We start from the raw sequence: 18,572 nt of genomic DNA on the forward strand, positions 1-18,572 counted from the left end.
GGCTTAGCCTTGTTTATAATACTTGCTATATCTAGTTGCACGTTATTGGCCATTGCTGGCGGAAGATCGTGGATACCCCGTTCTACTTTCATCATAATTTCTAGTTTAGGAATTTGTTTGGCGTGACGGCAAAGTTATGTCCTAAACTGAGAGCGTTCTTGGCTTCTTCAGTGAGTGTTTCCGACGATAGGTTTACGACCACGTGGTCTCGGTAGAAGCGGGTAAAGGGGTTTTATTATTCTTTATTTCTTATCTGCTCACCAGGAGACCTATTGCAACCTCTAAATTTACCTTGGGTACCAGGTGCCTTTCAACCTTTTATTCTGTGGCTAGACAGGCAGAATAGATATCACCATGAAATAATACCGTGAAAAATAAGTCATGAATAACCATCAACACCTAAGCTTATCTGTTAGAATGAAATGAAATAAGTTTTGAATAAAATTAAGTAGACGTAGAAAAAAAGAAGTTAGTTTCAGCATTAAGATAAGGTATTAATAATATGAGTTTGGAATCATCAGTTTCAAATAAAATATCTCATAAGGCATTCTAGTATATGAGTTTTCATTGTGCTTTTTAGCATGTTTTCCTGTGCACAAAAATATTTAGATAATTATAGGTATTTTTTTTTTATGTATCCTTCTTTATATTTATTTATGTTTTTAGTTTATTGCTGAGGTTCACAGATGATGTATTTGATCAAGGACTGGCAGCAACTATAGGTGAGTAGGTTTTATTAAAATGACATTGAATTACATTGGGTATTATTTTTGCTAAATATTTTAATTACTTTATAACAAAATATTCTGTTGCTTTTTTATATATATATATATATTTTTTTTTTTTAATGTGAATCCTACCCAGAAGAAGTTGCAAATTTTACATTATTACTGTGAGTGGGCTAATGGTTAGATGATCTGTAAGCCCTGTTCTAGAAACCAGACTTGGAAATTTTTTTAAACCACTTAGTTCTCCAATAAGAAAAGTGGTTGTTTACACTGGGTAGTGAACAACCACTTGAGATGGTACATGAACTGGGTTCGTGTACCATCTCAAGCCATTAAAAACCATCCATGTCCACAATAGGATTGAATCTCTAACTTGGTTAGAGAGCATATGCACTGTCTACTATTACTGTTTCCCATATTTCAGAAAGTTTTATGCGACCATATTTGTTTAGGTTAGGCTGATTTCTGAGTTCAGCTGCAGATTCTAAAACAGTCTTTCTCTCCTAAATTTGCTGCAATGGAGCATGGTAGTTTTCTTCCAATTGATTCTATGTATCATATCTGGAGCATGGTCTTCAAGGCACGATTGACCATAGTCATAATTGCATATGTATTTTTTATGTTATAAGCAGATGATGTCTGATCTTCTTGGCTATCCATAGTAGGTCAGCTTGCAGGAACAGGTAACTATATACACCAGGAACTGAGAAGGAGGGAGTTGGTTCTTAGTGGAGTGGATAAGGATAGCTAGTTTCAAATGGGACTTAAGGTTGTATTTCTTTAGAATTCTGGATATTTTTATTGATGTACCTTGAATATAGGGGATAGTGATAACATTACTAAAATCTTTCTGAAGAGAAGGACATGGATAAGAAGAAGGCTTTATCATTATTTTATTTTATTATTACAATAAAATGCTACAGATATATGGAATGGTGATGAATTTGTTGTAGTTTGGAGGGAGAAGTGGGTAAAGGGGTTTTATTATTCTTTATTTCTTATCTGCTCACCAGAAGACCAATTGCAACCTCTGAATTTACCTTGGGTACCAGGTGCCTTTCAACCTTTTATTCTGTGGCTAGACAGGCAGAATAGATATCACCACGACTACATCCATTTTCACTGCTATTGCTGCTCAGGTTTAGCAGGCCATGCCTACCACATGATCTGCTGGAAGAACGCCACTGAAGCAAATTTAAATTTGAGATGCTTGGAATCTGCTTCTTTTCTCACTAACTATTCTAAGTATGGATAACAACTATGGTTGCATTAAACTGCCTCTTCTTTGGGAAACTCATCTGCAGACAGTCAGTCAAATGGCACATAACACTCAATGGCACTACTTCCTTATCTCCAAGAAACCCAGGTGACCATGCATTACTCAGGAGTATAGGCATCTGTATTTCTCCTGTTCATTCTCATTTACTGATATAGTGCCTTTATGCACATATTGACACTATTGCATTATTCCCTTGATGATGCCAATTTAACTTTGGAAAAATATTGGAAATAATGAGTAACGTTATTTAGTTATTATATCATTTACATTGCTAATTTCTTTAAACAACATATGAGCAATAATCAGTGTATAAGCTTAAACACCAGAACAGTAGGAAATGTGCAGATCTTGTTTATTTTAGGATTACTACTGTGCATAAGTTTTAAAAGAGGTATACCGTGAGTAGACATATTGATACAAAAATAACGGAAAAAACTCGCGTAGAAAGATTATTTAATAGTATAATTTTCGCCTGTGTGTCACAGGCATCTTCAGTACATTAAGCTCAAAATTAAACACTAACTGACAATTCCAAAAAGCGCCACCTAAGTAGCTGGTGTAAGATAACTAAAAAGGTCAATAACTTTCCTAAAAAAAAAAATTAATACAATAAAAAATTAGGAAAGATTAGCTGATTTGTAAAGTACTATCTCCCATAAAGGGGATAGACGTAAGCCGTCAGATCTGTTTAAGTTAGGAGAATGAAGTAGAGTTTCACATGTTTCTTTATAAAGGCGTTCCATGAGAAACTGACTTTTGTGAAGAACTCTTGTCTTTCTCCAATGAACTCTGTGTCTAGTGAAGATGGCATGTTCAGAAAGTCCAGACTTTTCAGGTTTAAAGTATTCAATATAAGATTGGTGTTCTTTTAGCCGAATAGAGGCAGATCTTCCCGTTTGTCCGAAATAAGATAATCCACAAGAGCACTGAATCTGGTAGACAGCTTAATGTACTGAAGATGCCTGTGACACACAGGCGAAAATTATACTATTAAATAATCTTTCTACGTGAATTTTTTCCGTTATTTATTTTGTAACTACTGTGCATGTCTGTACTTTCATTGTTTTCCAAAGTTATTTTATGCTTCACAAGGTAACTTAACTAAACAAACACACGTAATCACAGTAATGTTTTAATATAAGTAAATATTTTATCCTAAGTATCATAGGACATCGTCAGTACAGTTAATTCAAACAATACTAGGAATAACATAGGGCACATGATTATAATGGAATCCCAATATGTGCGTAGTAGCATGTTATAGAATTAAATTAAAATATATTTGGAGAAAAAAAAAGATTACATTAAAATAAGATAACATATATAAAAAAATTACTTTACATAATTTTGTATGACAATTTCCCATACTTTAGGGATAGCAAGAACATCATTATGGTTCAGATTTGTATGGGAAATTGTCATACAAAATTATTATTATTATTATTATTTGACACCTCCAGGAAGTCAAATAATAAGAATTTATTATTATTATTATTAGTGTATCTGCTCTCCAGCCAAGCTGCAGGATTCGAACCTGAAGCTTGGCTGGAGAGCGGATACGCTAACCACTCGGCCAACCAGGCTGGCAAAATTGTGTAAACTAATTTTTTATATATGTTATCTTATTTTAATGTAATCTATTTTTTTTTTCTTCTCCAAATATATTTTAATTTAATTCTATAACACGCTACTGCACACATTGGGATTCCATTGTAATCATGCACCCTAACTGTATGTTATTCCTAGTATTGTTTCAATTAACTGTACTGATGATATCCTATAATACTTAGGATGAAATATTTACTTATTAAAACTTATTACTGGGGTTATGTGTGTTTGTTTAGTCATGAATACTCCATAGTATTCACTGTACAATAAAAACAAGTTAACTTATGAATTAAACTTGTGTTTAAAAAAAAAGATGCTGAAACGGGTGTACTGGTATAGTTTTTAATTTGATCTAAAATATCATTTCCAGAATTTTTCAAGGCCTGGTTGGCTGAGTGATTAGCATATCTGCTCTCTGGCCAAAAGGCTGTGGGTTTGAATCCTACCATGGACATGGATGTTTGTGATTGTCTGTGAAAATACTAGTGGCTGTTCTGGGTGGTAGATGGCATTGGTGTAGATGATAATGGTAGCTGCAGTTCATTGTAGTTGGTAGATTGAGTGGTGGAGACAGAGAGTTGTAGAGTAGGTGCCCTCCCTCGATGAGTCTTTGGACTCCCTGGAGGTGTCAAGTAGTAATAATAATAATATTAATTATCATCATCAACTGTTCACAATCCACTGCTGGATGAAGTTCTTTCCAAGATTTCTCCATTTGGTCTTGTCCTGGGCTATTTGTTGTCATGCCATCCAACATGTTTCCTGATTTCATTCCTCCATTGTCTAAATTCACTTGATTTACAATTTCTGGGGGTCCAGTTTATTATTTATGTAGTCCATTGTTAATCAGATCTTCTGGCAATGTGGCCTGTCCATTTCTGAATGATATATGCATGTAAACACAAGAAAGATATTTAATTAACCAAATATTTCGGTCTGGAAATAGCAGACCATCCTCAGTGGTATTACAAGAACAGTTTTAAAAACATACAAGCTAGAATACTAACAATAGATCGTTAAAAATAGAACATGCCGCGTGATGTTATATCACTAAGTATGAAACGGAATATTTTGAAGTAGAGACATGATTGGAAAAAAAAAAATTAATGATTCCTGTTTTTTGACATGGATGATGGGCTGATTCTTTAAGAATATAACGACCTGTGAACGTTGGAATTATAAAATGCCTCATTAGAAGAGCCCAAACTAATTGTTCTACTTTTGATTATCTACAGAAAGAACTTTCTACTATCCAACAACACATGAAACTCGATGGCTTTTCTGAAAAAAGTACTCAACGTCTTCTCAATTCTTATAATCCTCCACAAAACAACAAAGTGTCAATACGTCAAGTGCTTATTCCTTATATCTCCGGTATTTCAGAACCTATCGCATGAATTTTAAAGAAATATGATTTAACGGCTACGTATTCACCTATTAACAAATTGTCTTCTCATTTTCCTTCTCCTAAAGACAAATGCTCAACTTTATCTCTTCCTGGAGTTTATCAAATTCCTTGCAACTGTGATCTCTCCTATTTTGGACAGACTGGACGTTCTCTTGAAAAAAGAATCCAAGAACATCAATCCTCCATTCTTCACAACAAACCTGAAAAGTCTGGATTGGCTCAACATGGGATTGAAACTGACTACAGCATCTTTTGGTCCAGGACTCTCCTCTTGCATAGATCCTGTTATAGGTTTGAACGTTTGTTCAAAGAAAGCGTGGAGGCCTTGCTCCATCGTCCCAATCTGCATCGTAATGACTTTATATCTATATCAAAAATCTGGGAAAGTCTCGAAATGAAATTAATGAGTAATCAAGATCACTCAATTTTTTTTTCCCCAATCATGTTTCTACTTCAAATTATTCCGTTTCATACTTAGTGATATATAACATCACACGCCATGTTCTATTTTTAACGATCTATTGTTAGTGTTCTAGCTTGTATTTTTTTAAGACTGTTCTTGTAATATCACTGAGGATGGTCTGCTATTTTCAGACTGAAATATTTGGTTAATTAAATATCTTTCTTATGTTTATGTGCAATCATTCAGTCTTATGTCACAAGTATCCTTAAAACAGCAAACCATGTCCATTTCATTCCATCTATGTTTTTCTGACGACATCCTTATTTTTGCCGGTACTCCATCTGAATTACAAGACACAATTCAATGACTAACATACAAAAGTAAAGAAGTGAGACTGAAGATGAACTTAGAGGAGACTAAAGTAATGTACAACAACTTCACAGATCAATCAGATATATATATGTTGAAGATGTAATGCTGGAAAATATAAATAACTGCATCTACCTGAGTGAAAAGATTACATGTGATGGCAGGATCCAGGGAGAAATAGACTTGTGAAACTGGCATGGAGTGCATTTGATAAAAACCATAATATTCTTAGGAGTGTCCTACCCTTATGTCTAAAAAGAAAGGTGTTTAATCAGTGCATCCTACCAGTTCTTACTTATGGATTGGAGACTTGAGAGACATCCAAAGGCTGTAGACCACTCAGAGAAGCATGGAGAGATGCATGATGGGGATCACAAGAAGGAACCAGAAACGGAATACATGTAATGTTAATGTACATTATTATTATTATTACATAGGCATCTCTGTGGAATTCAAAGACTCATTGTGGAAGATCCCACCTATCTATGTAATATCTATTGTACCTCTCCTTGAACTAATTATCAGACATTCACAACAGATTCTACAAACCTATTTCATTTATTTACCACTCTCCAAGTGAAAAATCTAGTCTTTGCATCCTTGCTAACCACACTCATACTCAATAATTTCCAGAGATGAGTACCTTAAATGTTTTTATTGTATACCCCCCCCCCCCCCCCCCCCAGTGCACTTTCTTTTTTCCTCCTATCAGCCAGCTTTAGCAATCCACAAGCTCCATTCCTGTAGGGAGCATTCCATACACCAGAGGTCTTCAACGCATGGCCTGCCAGCCGTTTTGAAAAAAAAAAAACTACTTAGCATTAAAGCACGATTAAATAAAAAATAATTTCAATGAAGCTCGCGAGCCACTAAGCTATACTGCGGTATTTAGAATTGCAAGATGCTTTCCAGATTCACAAGGAATGCTGTACATTTGATACTTTACATAAAATCCTATAAAAATAAATATTAAATAGACATGCTTCTTCAGCCATCTACCAGCGCCAAGCAGTACTTAAGTACTAGTACTAACGTCGCAGGTAGATGGCTGAAGCAGTAGTTTGTTCGAGTGCGCTGTCTAGTGCTTTCCAGATACATCTTGAAGGTTCTTGATACTTCGTTATTTTCATAAAAAAAATATAAGAGGATCTCATCCACAGTCAGTCAGTTGTGAACAGTATGATATTCATTTATAAGCGCATGCAGGTTTGTCCTGTCAGCCATAGCCTATTGTGGTTTTATATTGCCAGACATTTTTCATTAGTGTGAGACATATTCAGTGGATAATAACCATTACACAGCCATTTTGGATCATTTTTTGGGTTTACTTTCCATCACTATGGCATCTACGAGTAAAAAGCGTAAATCAAGTGATTCTTGTCGAGTTTTTAATGACAAGTGGACCAATTTGTATTTTTTTTGTGCTGATTGACGATAAGCCAGTGTGTTTAATTTGTCATGAGTCAGTGTCAGTATCAAAAGAATACAGTATAAAATGACACTATGAGACAAAAGCATGCGTCTAATTTCAATCACCTTCAAGGCTAGCTTCGTGTGGACAAAGTGAACCGTCTCCAAATAGATTTAATGCCAGCAGATAACGTTTAAAAGGCAGAGGGAAGAGAGCGAAGCGTGTGTCAAAGTTAAATTTTTATGTAATAGCTAATAAAATTGCTAAAAAATAAAAGTCTTCTTGGACGGCGAGTTTGTGAAAGAGTGTCTCATCGCTGCTGGGGATATTCTGTGCCCAAATAACAAGGAAGTGTTTAAAAAATGGAGTTTGTCTGGGGTAACTATAGTACGATGTGTCAAAGAACTTGCCAATGGCATTGAAGGAACTTTTAAAAAAATCATCAGATGTGAAGGATACAACACAACTGGCTATCGTTGTCTGTGGCATTGATGAACAATTCGATGTGACAGAAGAACTGCTAGCATTCGTACCTATGAAGGGAATGACGAAAGCACTGATATTCTTGGAGCCACCAAGAAAATGCTCCAGTGTTTCGACCTCAGCGTAACCAACTTCGAGGGTGTGTTAACTAATGGTGCCCCTGCTATGGTGAGAAAGAACGAAGGGTTTGTTGCACTGCTACGGAAACTGGAACTAGAAGGAAAAGATTTAGTCCATTATTACCACTGTTTAATCCCAGGAGAATTTGTGCACGAAAACTATTGGATTTGAAAATGTCATGAAAGTTATTGTGACTGTCATCAACATTATTAGGGCAAGAGAATTGAATCATCATCAATTCCAAGAGCTTTTGACCCAAGAGTGCGAAGCGGATCATGGCAATGTGGTTTATTATAGTGATGTGCATTGGTTGAGCAGAACGAAGGTTCTTAAAAGAGTCTTTGACTTAAGGAGCGAAATACAGCAGCTCATGCAAACGAAGGGAAATCTGATTGCAGAATTTAAAGATCTGAAGTGGATGACAGACTTTGCCTTTGTGACCGACATCTCATTGCATACAAAAGACCTAAATATGCAGCTACAATCCAAAGATTAACTGGTGCATACTCTGTTTGATCACATGAAAGCTTTTGTGGCCAAGCTCAAACTTTGGGAGGCACAACTCGCAAAAAAAGACTTAACTCATTTTCAGCTTCTCTCTGAGTCCAACTGTTCATCTCTTGATGAATACGCTACAAAATTATCTGTGTTGCAAAGTGAGTTCGAAGAGAGATTTAGTGATTTTTGTAACCAGCAGTCTTCTTTAGATTTATTTTCAATGCCATTCAGTGTCAATGCTGTCAAAATGCCAGGCTCAGTACAAATGGAGCTGCTTGAACTCCAAAACAACTCTTCTTTGAAAGAAAATTTATTCAACGTGCCGTTGCTTACATTTTACAAAGACTACATTTCTAAAGACGCATTCCCTAATCTTCGTCAGCATGCTTTGAAGATGTGCGCTTTGTTAGGAAGCACATACTTATGTGAAGTCCAAGACAAGAACTCGGATTAAGGACCAACATCTCAAGAATACTCTGCGCATAGTGACTTCCAACATTGATGCCAACATTGACAAGCTCGTGAAGGAAAAACATTGCCAAGTTGCCCATTGACATTGTAAAAAATGAATGTTTTCTTCATTAAACTATCTTTTTTCAAGTATTGATTGTATTTACTTATCATGAACCTGACTCCTACCTATGCTCTTAAAGCTGAGTTTGTTTAATTTTATAGGATTTGATGTAAAAATATCAAATGCACAACATTCCTTATGAATCTGGAAAGCATCTTACAATTCTAAATACTGCAGTATGGCTTAGTGGCCCGTGGACTTAATTGAAATTTTTTATGCGGCTTGCACTGCCTGAAAGGTTGAAGATCTCTGCCATACACCATTTACTTCTAGATCCTTCTTCATTACTTCATCCCCAAGAAACCCAGGTGACCAGACTTAGCACAGTAATCAAAATATGGATATATCAAGGCCTTATAAAGAGGACTGATAACTTTGTTACCTCTTCTTATCGGTATTTCTTGTAGAAAGGCTTATATGCTGGTTAAACATGATAACTAAATACTTAAAGAATTGACAGCGTAGTTTTGTCTCGGTTTTCTCAGTTTATAGAAAACCCACCCATACAGGCAGATACATTCACCAACAATCCTCCCCCCCCCCTCCTCGCAACAATATGGAGTTATTAAGACACTGTTCAACAGGGCAAAACTAATCTGTTCAAATGACCAAGCCTTAACTACTGAACTAATCACATCCTTAACACTTTCTCAACCAGTGGCTACCCCCCCCCCCCCCTTCACAAAAAAAGATTACTCTAAATCCATTACCATTCCCTACATCCAAGGCATCTCAGAAAAAATCAACAAAATCCTAAAAAAAACATGACTTGACCTCTTGTTACAGACCATATAGAAAATTGGCATCCCTTATCTGCTCCACTAAACACCAACCACTTCCCCTAGATCTACCTGGTGTATAACAGGTCCCTTGCAGCTGTAAATTGTCCTACTTTGGCAAAACAGACAGGACAGCAAATATCAGAATCTCAGAACACAAGGACTACATCCGATTTCACTAGTACAGCCACTCTGGGCTTGCAGACCATGCTCAGGATACTCTCCACAGAATAAGGTGGAAAAAAGCCACAGTAATACACCGCAGCAAGTTCAAATATGAAAGACTATTCATGGAATCAGCCTCAGCCCTTAGGAACATGCCAAACCTTAACGAATTTGGATACATGAGACTGCCCCAAATTTGGGAAACATATATCAGCGGAACTTCAGCCGTAAGGCCAAGAACACCTAATATAGCCCACCAGGGAAAACGATAGCTTCCTCGCTTCGTTTCTCATTTGCTATTATGTAGTACTTGTGCGCACATGTCTTTATCTTAAGTTCCCATGAAGATGGCAATGTGACGTTGCCGAAATATCGAAAAGTATATATTAAAGTTGATTTAATTTATATTTTTAGTGTACGCTGTCAATTCCTTAAGTATTTAGTTATCATGCTTATTGGTATGTTCTTCAATAACCAAGTAATCCTATGATCTATCTTGGCAACCTTAGCAATATACCCCCAAAACTTCAACTCTCTATCTACTACCATCCTCCCCATATCCTTTGCTTCATCAGTTTCTTGGAGTACAGTTCCATCACTGTGGTACACAGCATGTAATCTTTTTATCCCAAAATGCATAGCTTTACTCTTCTGCATTAAACTGATACCCATTATCCTTTGATCATACCATCAGCCTATTTAAATCATTCTGTCAGCTCCCTGCTTCACTGTTACTCTAGTTATTTCAAGGGCTTGAAAAAGCATTTGTCTGCTCAATAAGTGAGAATTTTTAGTGGGAAAAAAAAAAGAAAAAAAACAGGAAGTTTGATTTAATCATCACTTTTATTTACTAATGGCGATTCTGTTTGATGTTCTATGTTATAAATAGTTTTTTTGTATGTTTACCTTACATACTGCAAAATCTGTTGGTGAATGTGGTCATTATAAATACCTGTTTTGCTGATAATCACTGATTTTGTCATAATGGAATACAACCAATAAGAGGTAGGATGTGCCTCATCATTTTATCTTTAGAGAGCACCCAGTCATATCATGATAGAACAACCTAAATTAGATATGCAGCAGATAGCAGTAATTAGCATATTTATTTCCATGTGATGGATTATGCAAAATTTAACCATTTAATAGTTGATATTAAAAGTTGGAAAATAAGTATTTATTTTCCCAAAATCTTTCATTATGTTGATTCTAATCTAAATGCTTTTCGATTGTTTATGAGTTGTCGCTCTATCATATGGCATTACTACTCTTTACATCTGACATGTTTCAGAGCCAATCAGAATTCAGAAGTGCAGGAATGTAGTTGTCTAAGAATTTTAATATTGATATTTCCTGAAACTCAGTTTCATATTGATCCTAAGAGTTTTATTTTATTAAGAGTTAGGAGTACCACAAAACAAAGTACTGATGTAGTTAAACATTGTAAGATCAAATGCTTTCAGCATTTGCTTATAATGGCAGAGAATAAATTGTTTGCTTTTTTCATAAAAGCAATTCAAGATATAATTGCACTTAGTGTTAAAAGCAAAAATGTAAAGGAAAATGGTATTATTAAAAAAAAAGTTTTGTATTAATTATGAGCATGAATTTTTCCTTTACAGACTTATAAGCAAACTAATCCATAAGTACTTAGCATATGTGCTTCAATATTGGTAGTTATATAGAGTTAAAATTAGCATTAACAACAAAAGCTTATAAACTGACTGGATCAAGGAATAAACACATGAATATGATATGACTATCGTCACCATGGTTGATTGCACCTAGATTAACATCTGAACAGTGAGATATTTACCTGATTGGTCAGCCAGCACAAAATTTTTATGCTCCACCTATATTTTCTATATGCAAATTAAACAGTAGTGGTCCAAACATAAAGCTTTATGGCACACTGCTAATGACCTGCTTTCTTCTGAATTCTGCTCCTCTAAATTCTTGGATGTGATAAAGGATGGAATTATTCCTTAGATGAATTGATGACTGTTACTCTTTGCTATGTTGGTCAAACCACTTTCATATCCATATTACTGATTTCATACCCAGAGGGAGGGTGCTTAAGGGTCAAAGCTGTATAACTGAGAGGAGACCTCCACATAGCCTTTAAAGGAATGCGAAGAACCGACTAGAGCTTCTGACCTAATGTCCAATTCTCACCCTCGTGGCGCACCCTGTTGGGTATCTACTTGGATACTGAACGAACAAGGATGGGCTGGCAATTTGGGATTTAGCCGACCAAATTGTATTCCTATTGGTTAAACCAAAATACAAAATGATGGTAGAACATGACAAAATTTCATGCCGGCTGGGGTGTTGCCCCAGTTAAACAAGGCCTCTGTTGTTTTCGCCAGGGTGAACAGCGATAAGTCAGCTACCGGAACAAATCTGAAAACACACCTCAACTCAACATCACCAGAGTTAAAGATTGGTATGAACGAGGATGGGCTGGCAATTTGGGATTTAGCCGACCAAATTGTATTCCTATTGGTTAAACCAAAATACAAAATGATGGTAGAACATGACAAAATTTCATGCCGGCTGGGGTGTTGCCCCAGTTAAATAAGGCCTCTGTTGTTTTTGCCAGGGCGAACAGCGAAAAGTCAGCTACTGGAACAAATCTGAAAACACACCCCAACTCAACATCACCAGAGTTAAAGATCGGTACTATCAACATAAGAAGCCTGAATGGCAAAGAAATGGAGCTAGCGGAGGAATTAGATGAGTACCAGATCGAAATAATAGGGGTGACTGAAACAAAAAAGACAAAAACTGGTGAGATCTTTCTGAGCAATAAATACAAAATGTTATATTCAGGCAATGACAATCAAGGAAAAGAATGAGTAGCCATAGTATTCAACACAAAATATGAGGCTCATCTTCTTGAATGGCAGGCAGTGTCAAGTAGAGTGATTTGGGCAAATATCAGAATGGGGAACTGGACAATGAGACTTATTTGTGCCTATGGTCCCACAGAAGGTTCTACTAAGGTAGAAGTGGAGGAATTTTTTGAGGCTCTAGAAAAAGCTGCTGACACAGTGAAAGGAGAAAAGAGCAAAGCTAATAATAATGGCAAATACCTGTTGGATTTCTACTCAGGACATGGACTGGTTATTACTAACACCATGTTCCAACATAAAATGTGCACAAATTCACATGGAGAGAAGAGGCAAGGAATAAGAAAAGTCTCATTAACTATGTTATTGTTGATAGTGATGTTTTCTCCCTGGTGCAGGACACCAGAGTGTACAGAGGATTTGAAATTGGAAGATCACTATTTAGTCTTGAGTAGGATAAAATTGAATTTCATATTGAAAAGAATGACACGTAAGAAAGTTTTAAAGCGAATAAAAGTTGAGCAGCTCTCAGCTGTGAACTATAGACTAATGTACAAAAGATTATTGAAGGAAAAATGAAAGAGTTTGAGAACAGGAGCCAAACCTTGGAGATTCAGTGGCAAGCCTTGAAGAAAACCCTGATTGATTCATCTATTGGTGTGTTAACTTTAACTTTGTGCGTCCACCATTCCATGGTGGACACAGGAAGTTAAAGAGGCAGTGAAGGAAAATAAGAAAGCATATCAAAAGTTCCTGGCAAATAAGTCAGCTTTTGCTCTTAGAGAATATAGAGACAAATGTAAAAAAGCTAAACAGCGTGTAAAACTAGCTAAACAAAAGTCATGGGAGAATTTTTGGCAAAAACATAGAAAATAAATATCAAGAAGGTGGCAAAATATTCTGGAGGTTGTTGAAGAAGCTTAGGAATGGAGAAAAGAGTGCTGTAAAAAGAGTTAAAGGTGAAATGAAAATGGGAGAAAAAGATATCCTTGAAATATGGAGTAATTACTTTGAAAATTTGCTAAATGAAACAAGCAGTGATGACAGCACAGTGATAAAAAAAACATTGACCAGGCATGCAGTCAGGAATACGTATCCATACTTGAAGTAGAAAAAAGCCATCAAATGCTTGAAATGTGGAAAGGCAGCAGGAATAGATGATATTCAACCAGAAATGCTGAAGTATGGTGGTATAAAAGTCTTACAGTGGCTGCACTGCATAGTTCAGAAAGCCTGGACAGAGGGACGAATTCCCGATGATTGGAGTAGAGCTCTCATAGTACCTATATATAAAAAGGGAAATAAAACCGAATGTGAGAATTACAGAGGTATATCCCTATTGAGTGTTCCTGGTAAGATATATACAAGTATACTTGAGAAACGGTTGAGAAGAACTGTGGAAGAAAAGCTTGGTGAAGAACAAGCTGGATTCAGACCAAATAAAGGCTGCCACGATCAGATCTTCACTTTACGACAAATAGTGGAGAAATCTTGGGAATATAACAATGATCTGTATTTAAGTTTTGTCAATTGGGAAAAGGCATATGACAAGATGCCAAGAGCAAAGCTATTCAGTACACTACAATTATATGGCGTCAATGGGACATTATATCAAGCAATATTTAGTCTTTATTTGAGTTGTAAGTCAGTAGTTAGAATTCATGGAAGTACAGGAAGATGGTTGAATGTTAAATTTTGTTTAAAACAAGGATGTACATTATCCCCTTTATTATTCATTATCTATATGGATCGCATTATGAAGGAAAGTGGTATTAAACATGATATCAAAATTGGAGATGTTAATATCAGCTCTTTGCTTAATTAGGACAATGTTATACCTCTAAATAAATCCACTACAAGTCTGCAAGATTCTCTGACTAAATTGAATAACTGTTGTAATAGATATGGTATGAAGGTTAGCAATAAAAAGACAAAGACGATGAAAATAGGCAGAATCGTTGAAAATATCAACTGTGTTGTGAATGCAGAACCCGTGGAACAAGAAAAACGTTTCATCTACTTAGGCAAGATTTTTAGTGAAGATCGTAAATTAAATATGGAAATAGACAACAGAATCAACAAAGCTGGTATGGTCGGAAGTCAATTGAATAAATTTATATGGAGTAAGAGAGAAATTAATCAGAACACTGAGTTAGCTGTATACAAGACAGTGTTCAAACCAGTTTTAACTTATGGATCTGAGAGCTTGGTCAGAAGTAAAACACTTGACCAAAAACTAGAGACTGCAGATATGCGAGTCCTGAGAAAGATTAGGGGCGTGAACAGATGGCATCAATGCAATATCATATTAAAAACGAGAGTATTAGGAAAGAACTTGACGTTGTCAGCATCCAGGAATGCGTTAGCAGAGCTAATCTCAGGTGGTATGGTCCCTTAAACAGAATTGGCGAGGAAAGATTAGCAAAACAAGTGTTCTCTGCCAGGTTGGTAGGAAAAATGATCCAGAGGAAGACCAAGATATAGGTGGATTGATACAGTACAAAAGTGCCTTAGACGATAGAAATATAATATCTGGTAATGTTGGAGTCTTGACAAGTAACAAACTGATTTGGAGGAAAATTGTACATAGGAAGTTAGTAACAATGTAAATTTTTCATGTAGTACTATCATATTCTGTACACCCCTTGAGGGTACATGGCAGGAATTTGATGATGATAATTTCACATCCATCCCCATGTTCCAGTTTGTGTAACAGAGCCTCCATTTGGACAGGATACCATTTCAAAATCCAGTAGCCCTTTATCCCATTCAGCTGTCACTATTATAAAAAGTTAGTAAATTACTAAGGTCTGACCAACCCTTTCAATAAGCCATGCTGTCCCCAATAGAATATCACATTCTTATCCACCCATTTTTGAATTCTGTCTTTTGACCAACTTTTCTTATGATTTTACTGCCACTTCCATGATACTGAATGGTCTGTAATTTGCTGCTGTAGTCTTAGTCTCATTTATGCAAAGGAATGATTTTGCCCTCCTTCCACTTCCTTGGGAAAGAGCTGAGACAAGTTAAACAGCCTAGTTCAAAGCATTGCTAGTTCCTTTTGCATGTTGTGCAAATGCACAGCTGTATGTACATTGGGAAGTAGATTGAGTTGATGTGATTACAGTTCATCAATTTCTATTCACACATCACAAAAGATGATATACCTTTACGATGTGGTCAGTTTGTGACATCAGAAACTGCTTAAGAAAACTGCTCAATGCATAACAGCTGTTATGCATTATGGTATAAGTTGAGTGAGAAACTTGAGTTTTTGATTCAAGCTATTGAGTGTACTGAAATTTTGTGTTGGATTGAGCATGTTGCAAGGTCAAGGCTGGTGGAATATAGGTCCTCATTTCAGCATGATGATCAGTAATCGATTACTTGATGAGCATGCACTTGATTCAGGAGAGAGACAGAGTGTGTCTGGAAACAAAAATTACACCATAGAAAAGAGGCACAGAAATCTTGAAGGGAGAATGACTATCTGGTATTCTGGTAGGTGAACAATTTATTAGGTCATTACTGATAGCAAATAGTTTGGCTTCTATTACAATTTGGTTTGTGAGGTTAGATAATGTTATTTACATGGGTCTTTGAAGTTAGGTAAGAGATCTAGTTCGAATTATGAATTTTGAAGTGTTTGAGGAAGCTTATGTTGCTCGATGGCATGTCATCACCTTTCAGAGTAAAATAAAGAGAACAGTACAATCATCTGAATTGTGAGAGCAGTAAGAGGAGAATATGAAGACATCAGGAAGTGAGGTAAATAAATTTTCAGCCAGAGCACATAATATAGAGAAGATTCAAGGTTCAGTAACTTTTTCACATAATATCCTGACAAAAGCATATGTTCCACCCTTGTTACAGAAGGTGTGATATGATTTGAATGTGATATGATTCTGCCCTTAACCAATCTGGAACAGAAGCCATCTTGGTTAAGGTATTCCTCACTCTTTGAACTCCTTTCTTTAATGAAACTATTTTTCCAGAACTTTTTCTATTCCCTTAGCAGTGTCAAGTGCTGAGATGTGAATTCAACAGTCTGAGTAAAGACACTGCCATTTCTCTTGCTCTTTCTCTTATCACAAGTAATGATATCTCATCCAACCTGTATTTGTACTGAGATTTCTTAATATCCTAAATACCCCCAGCTCCCGTACCTCTATTCTGATATTGATTCTGAAATTAAAAAGCTTACTCAACTCATCCAAAGACCCACTCCCTCTGCTGGCCCACCCTGGAGTATACCTTATTATTGCACCTGTAATCTACCATATATAGGGGAAACAGGACACACACAGTTCCTATCAGACAAAAGGAACATTAAACATAATAACTATGGTGAAGCTGGCCTTTCTAATCATGCCATGAACACTTTACATAGAATTGATTGGAAAAGCACCAGTTGTTTACATCACACTAAAGAAGGTATGAATGCAAATTTAAGGAAACCTGTGAGATTCTTATCAACCACCCCAATCTGAACAATAATGATGGTCTAAAAATCCCAAGCATATGGAAGGCACATATTCTACCCACAGAACCTTTCTCTCTAAGAGTTAACTATAAACAGGACTGTAGATAATCCAGAATCCTAAATCTAATATAACAATTGTAATTTTAAAAATAGGACATCATTGTTACTGTAAGAAAACTAATACGAAAGATGTTATCTTGAACAGAATTTATTTTTGATGTAGTTTCTAAATAATTAATTTTTAATTTTATCTGTATTTTTTTTTTTTTTTCACTAGAGGTCATATTTTTTTTTCACTAGAGGCCAGTAGAATAACCAGTGATCAAATCATTATTTCTTTAGCTTACTGTGTGAAATGTAACTCAGCTTGTTCTTGTATATTTGTATGTACTCCAGATGATGACCTTAATATGAAAGTCAAAACGTCGGGAAATTAAAATAGTTATTATAACATGGTTGTAAAGTCCATAATTTCTAAAATGAATGGATATTGATCTCTATCACATTATCAATCTAATGTGATAAAGATCAGTATCAGAAGAGACTGATATTAGGATACACTCATAAAGTGATCACTGTAACTCAGCTGTTTCTTCTGCTTCTGCCACTTTTTTATCATCAGAATTCATTATAGGTATTCTTCCATAGTTATTCCATAGAATCTATGGAAGGCATATATATATATGTTAAGAATACCAAGCAATTTTTAAACCTGGTTTTACTTCATTTCCCAAGTAAGCAAACAGACAAATAAGTCAAGTTTGCGCCTGCAAGTGATGCAAGTCTAGCTGATCCTACAGGTAGTGCAGGACCAAGGCAACTCGTGGTAAAGGTGGCATGAGCTCTGATCACTAATCTTTATATTTACCCTTAATGCCAAAACACATCTCCAAGAAGGAGATGCATGATGTTTTGTATTAAAGGCAAGAGGCCACTACCCAGACCGGTTTCGACCTTTATTGAGGTCTCATCAGTGGGAGCTAGGCTAGAAATACCAAGATTTAGTAATACAGAGCTCATAAGTATTTTACCAGAACAAGTTGCCATAAGGTGTTTTAACCTTATTAAATAAAAATCTCTGGAGGAGATATAAATGTAGAAAGTATTTTACCTTGGGTATAATAAATGTTAAGAATACCAAGCAATTTTTAAACTTGGTTTTACTCCATTTCGCAAGTAAGCAAACAGACAAATAAGTCAAGTTTGCGCCTGCAAGTGATGCAAGTCTAGCTGATCCTACAGGTAGTGCAGGACCAAGGCAACTCGTGGTAAAGACCCAAGGTAAAATACTTTCTACATTTATATCTCCTCCAGAGATTTTTATTTAATAAGGTTAAAACACCTTATGGCAACTTGTTCTGGTAAAATACTTATGAGCTCTGTATTACTAAATCTTGGTATTTCTAGCC

General features: G+C 35.9%; 1 protein-coding gene across 1 annotated transcript in view; it reads left to right on the forward strand.

The window, feature by feature from the left end:
• The window catches only part of LOC150100365 (ras-related protein Rab-18-B-like), a 130,849-nt gene that overhangs the window by 24,198 nt on the left and 88,079 nt on the right, over positions 1-18,572 (forward strand). Inside the window, exon 2 of the mRNA XM_090402412.1 lies at positions 667-722. Coding sequence (XP_090258538.1) covers positions 667-722 — 56 coding nt within the window. The remainder of the gene's footprint in view (positions 1-666; positions 723-18,572) is intronic.

This window comes from Typopeltis vanoorti, chromosome 13, assembly GCF_054136105.1.
Source record: "Typopeltis vanoorti isolate ZY-2024b chromosome 13, IOZ_Tvanoo_1.0, whole genome shotgun sequence".
NCBI classification, from domain to species: domain Eukaryota; kingdom Metazoa; phylum Arthropoda; class Arachnida; order Uropygi; family Thelyphonidae; genus Typopeltis; species Typopeltis vanoorti.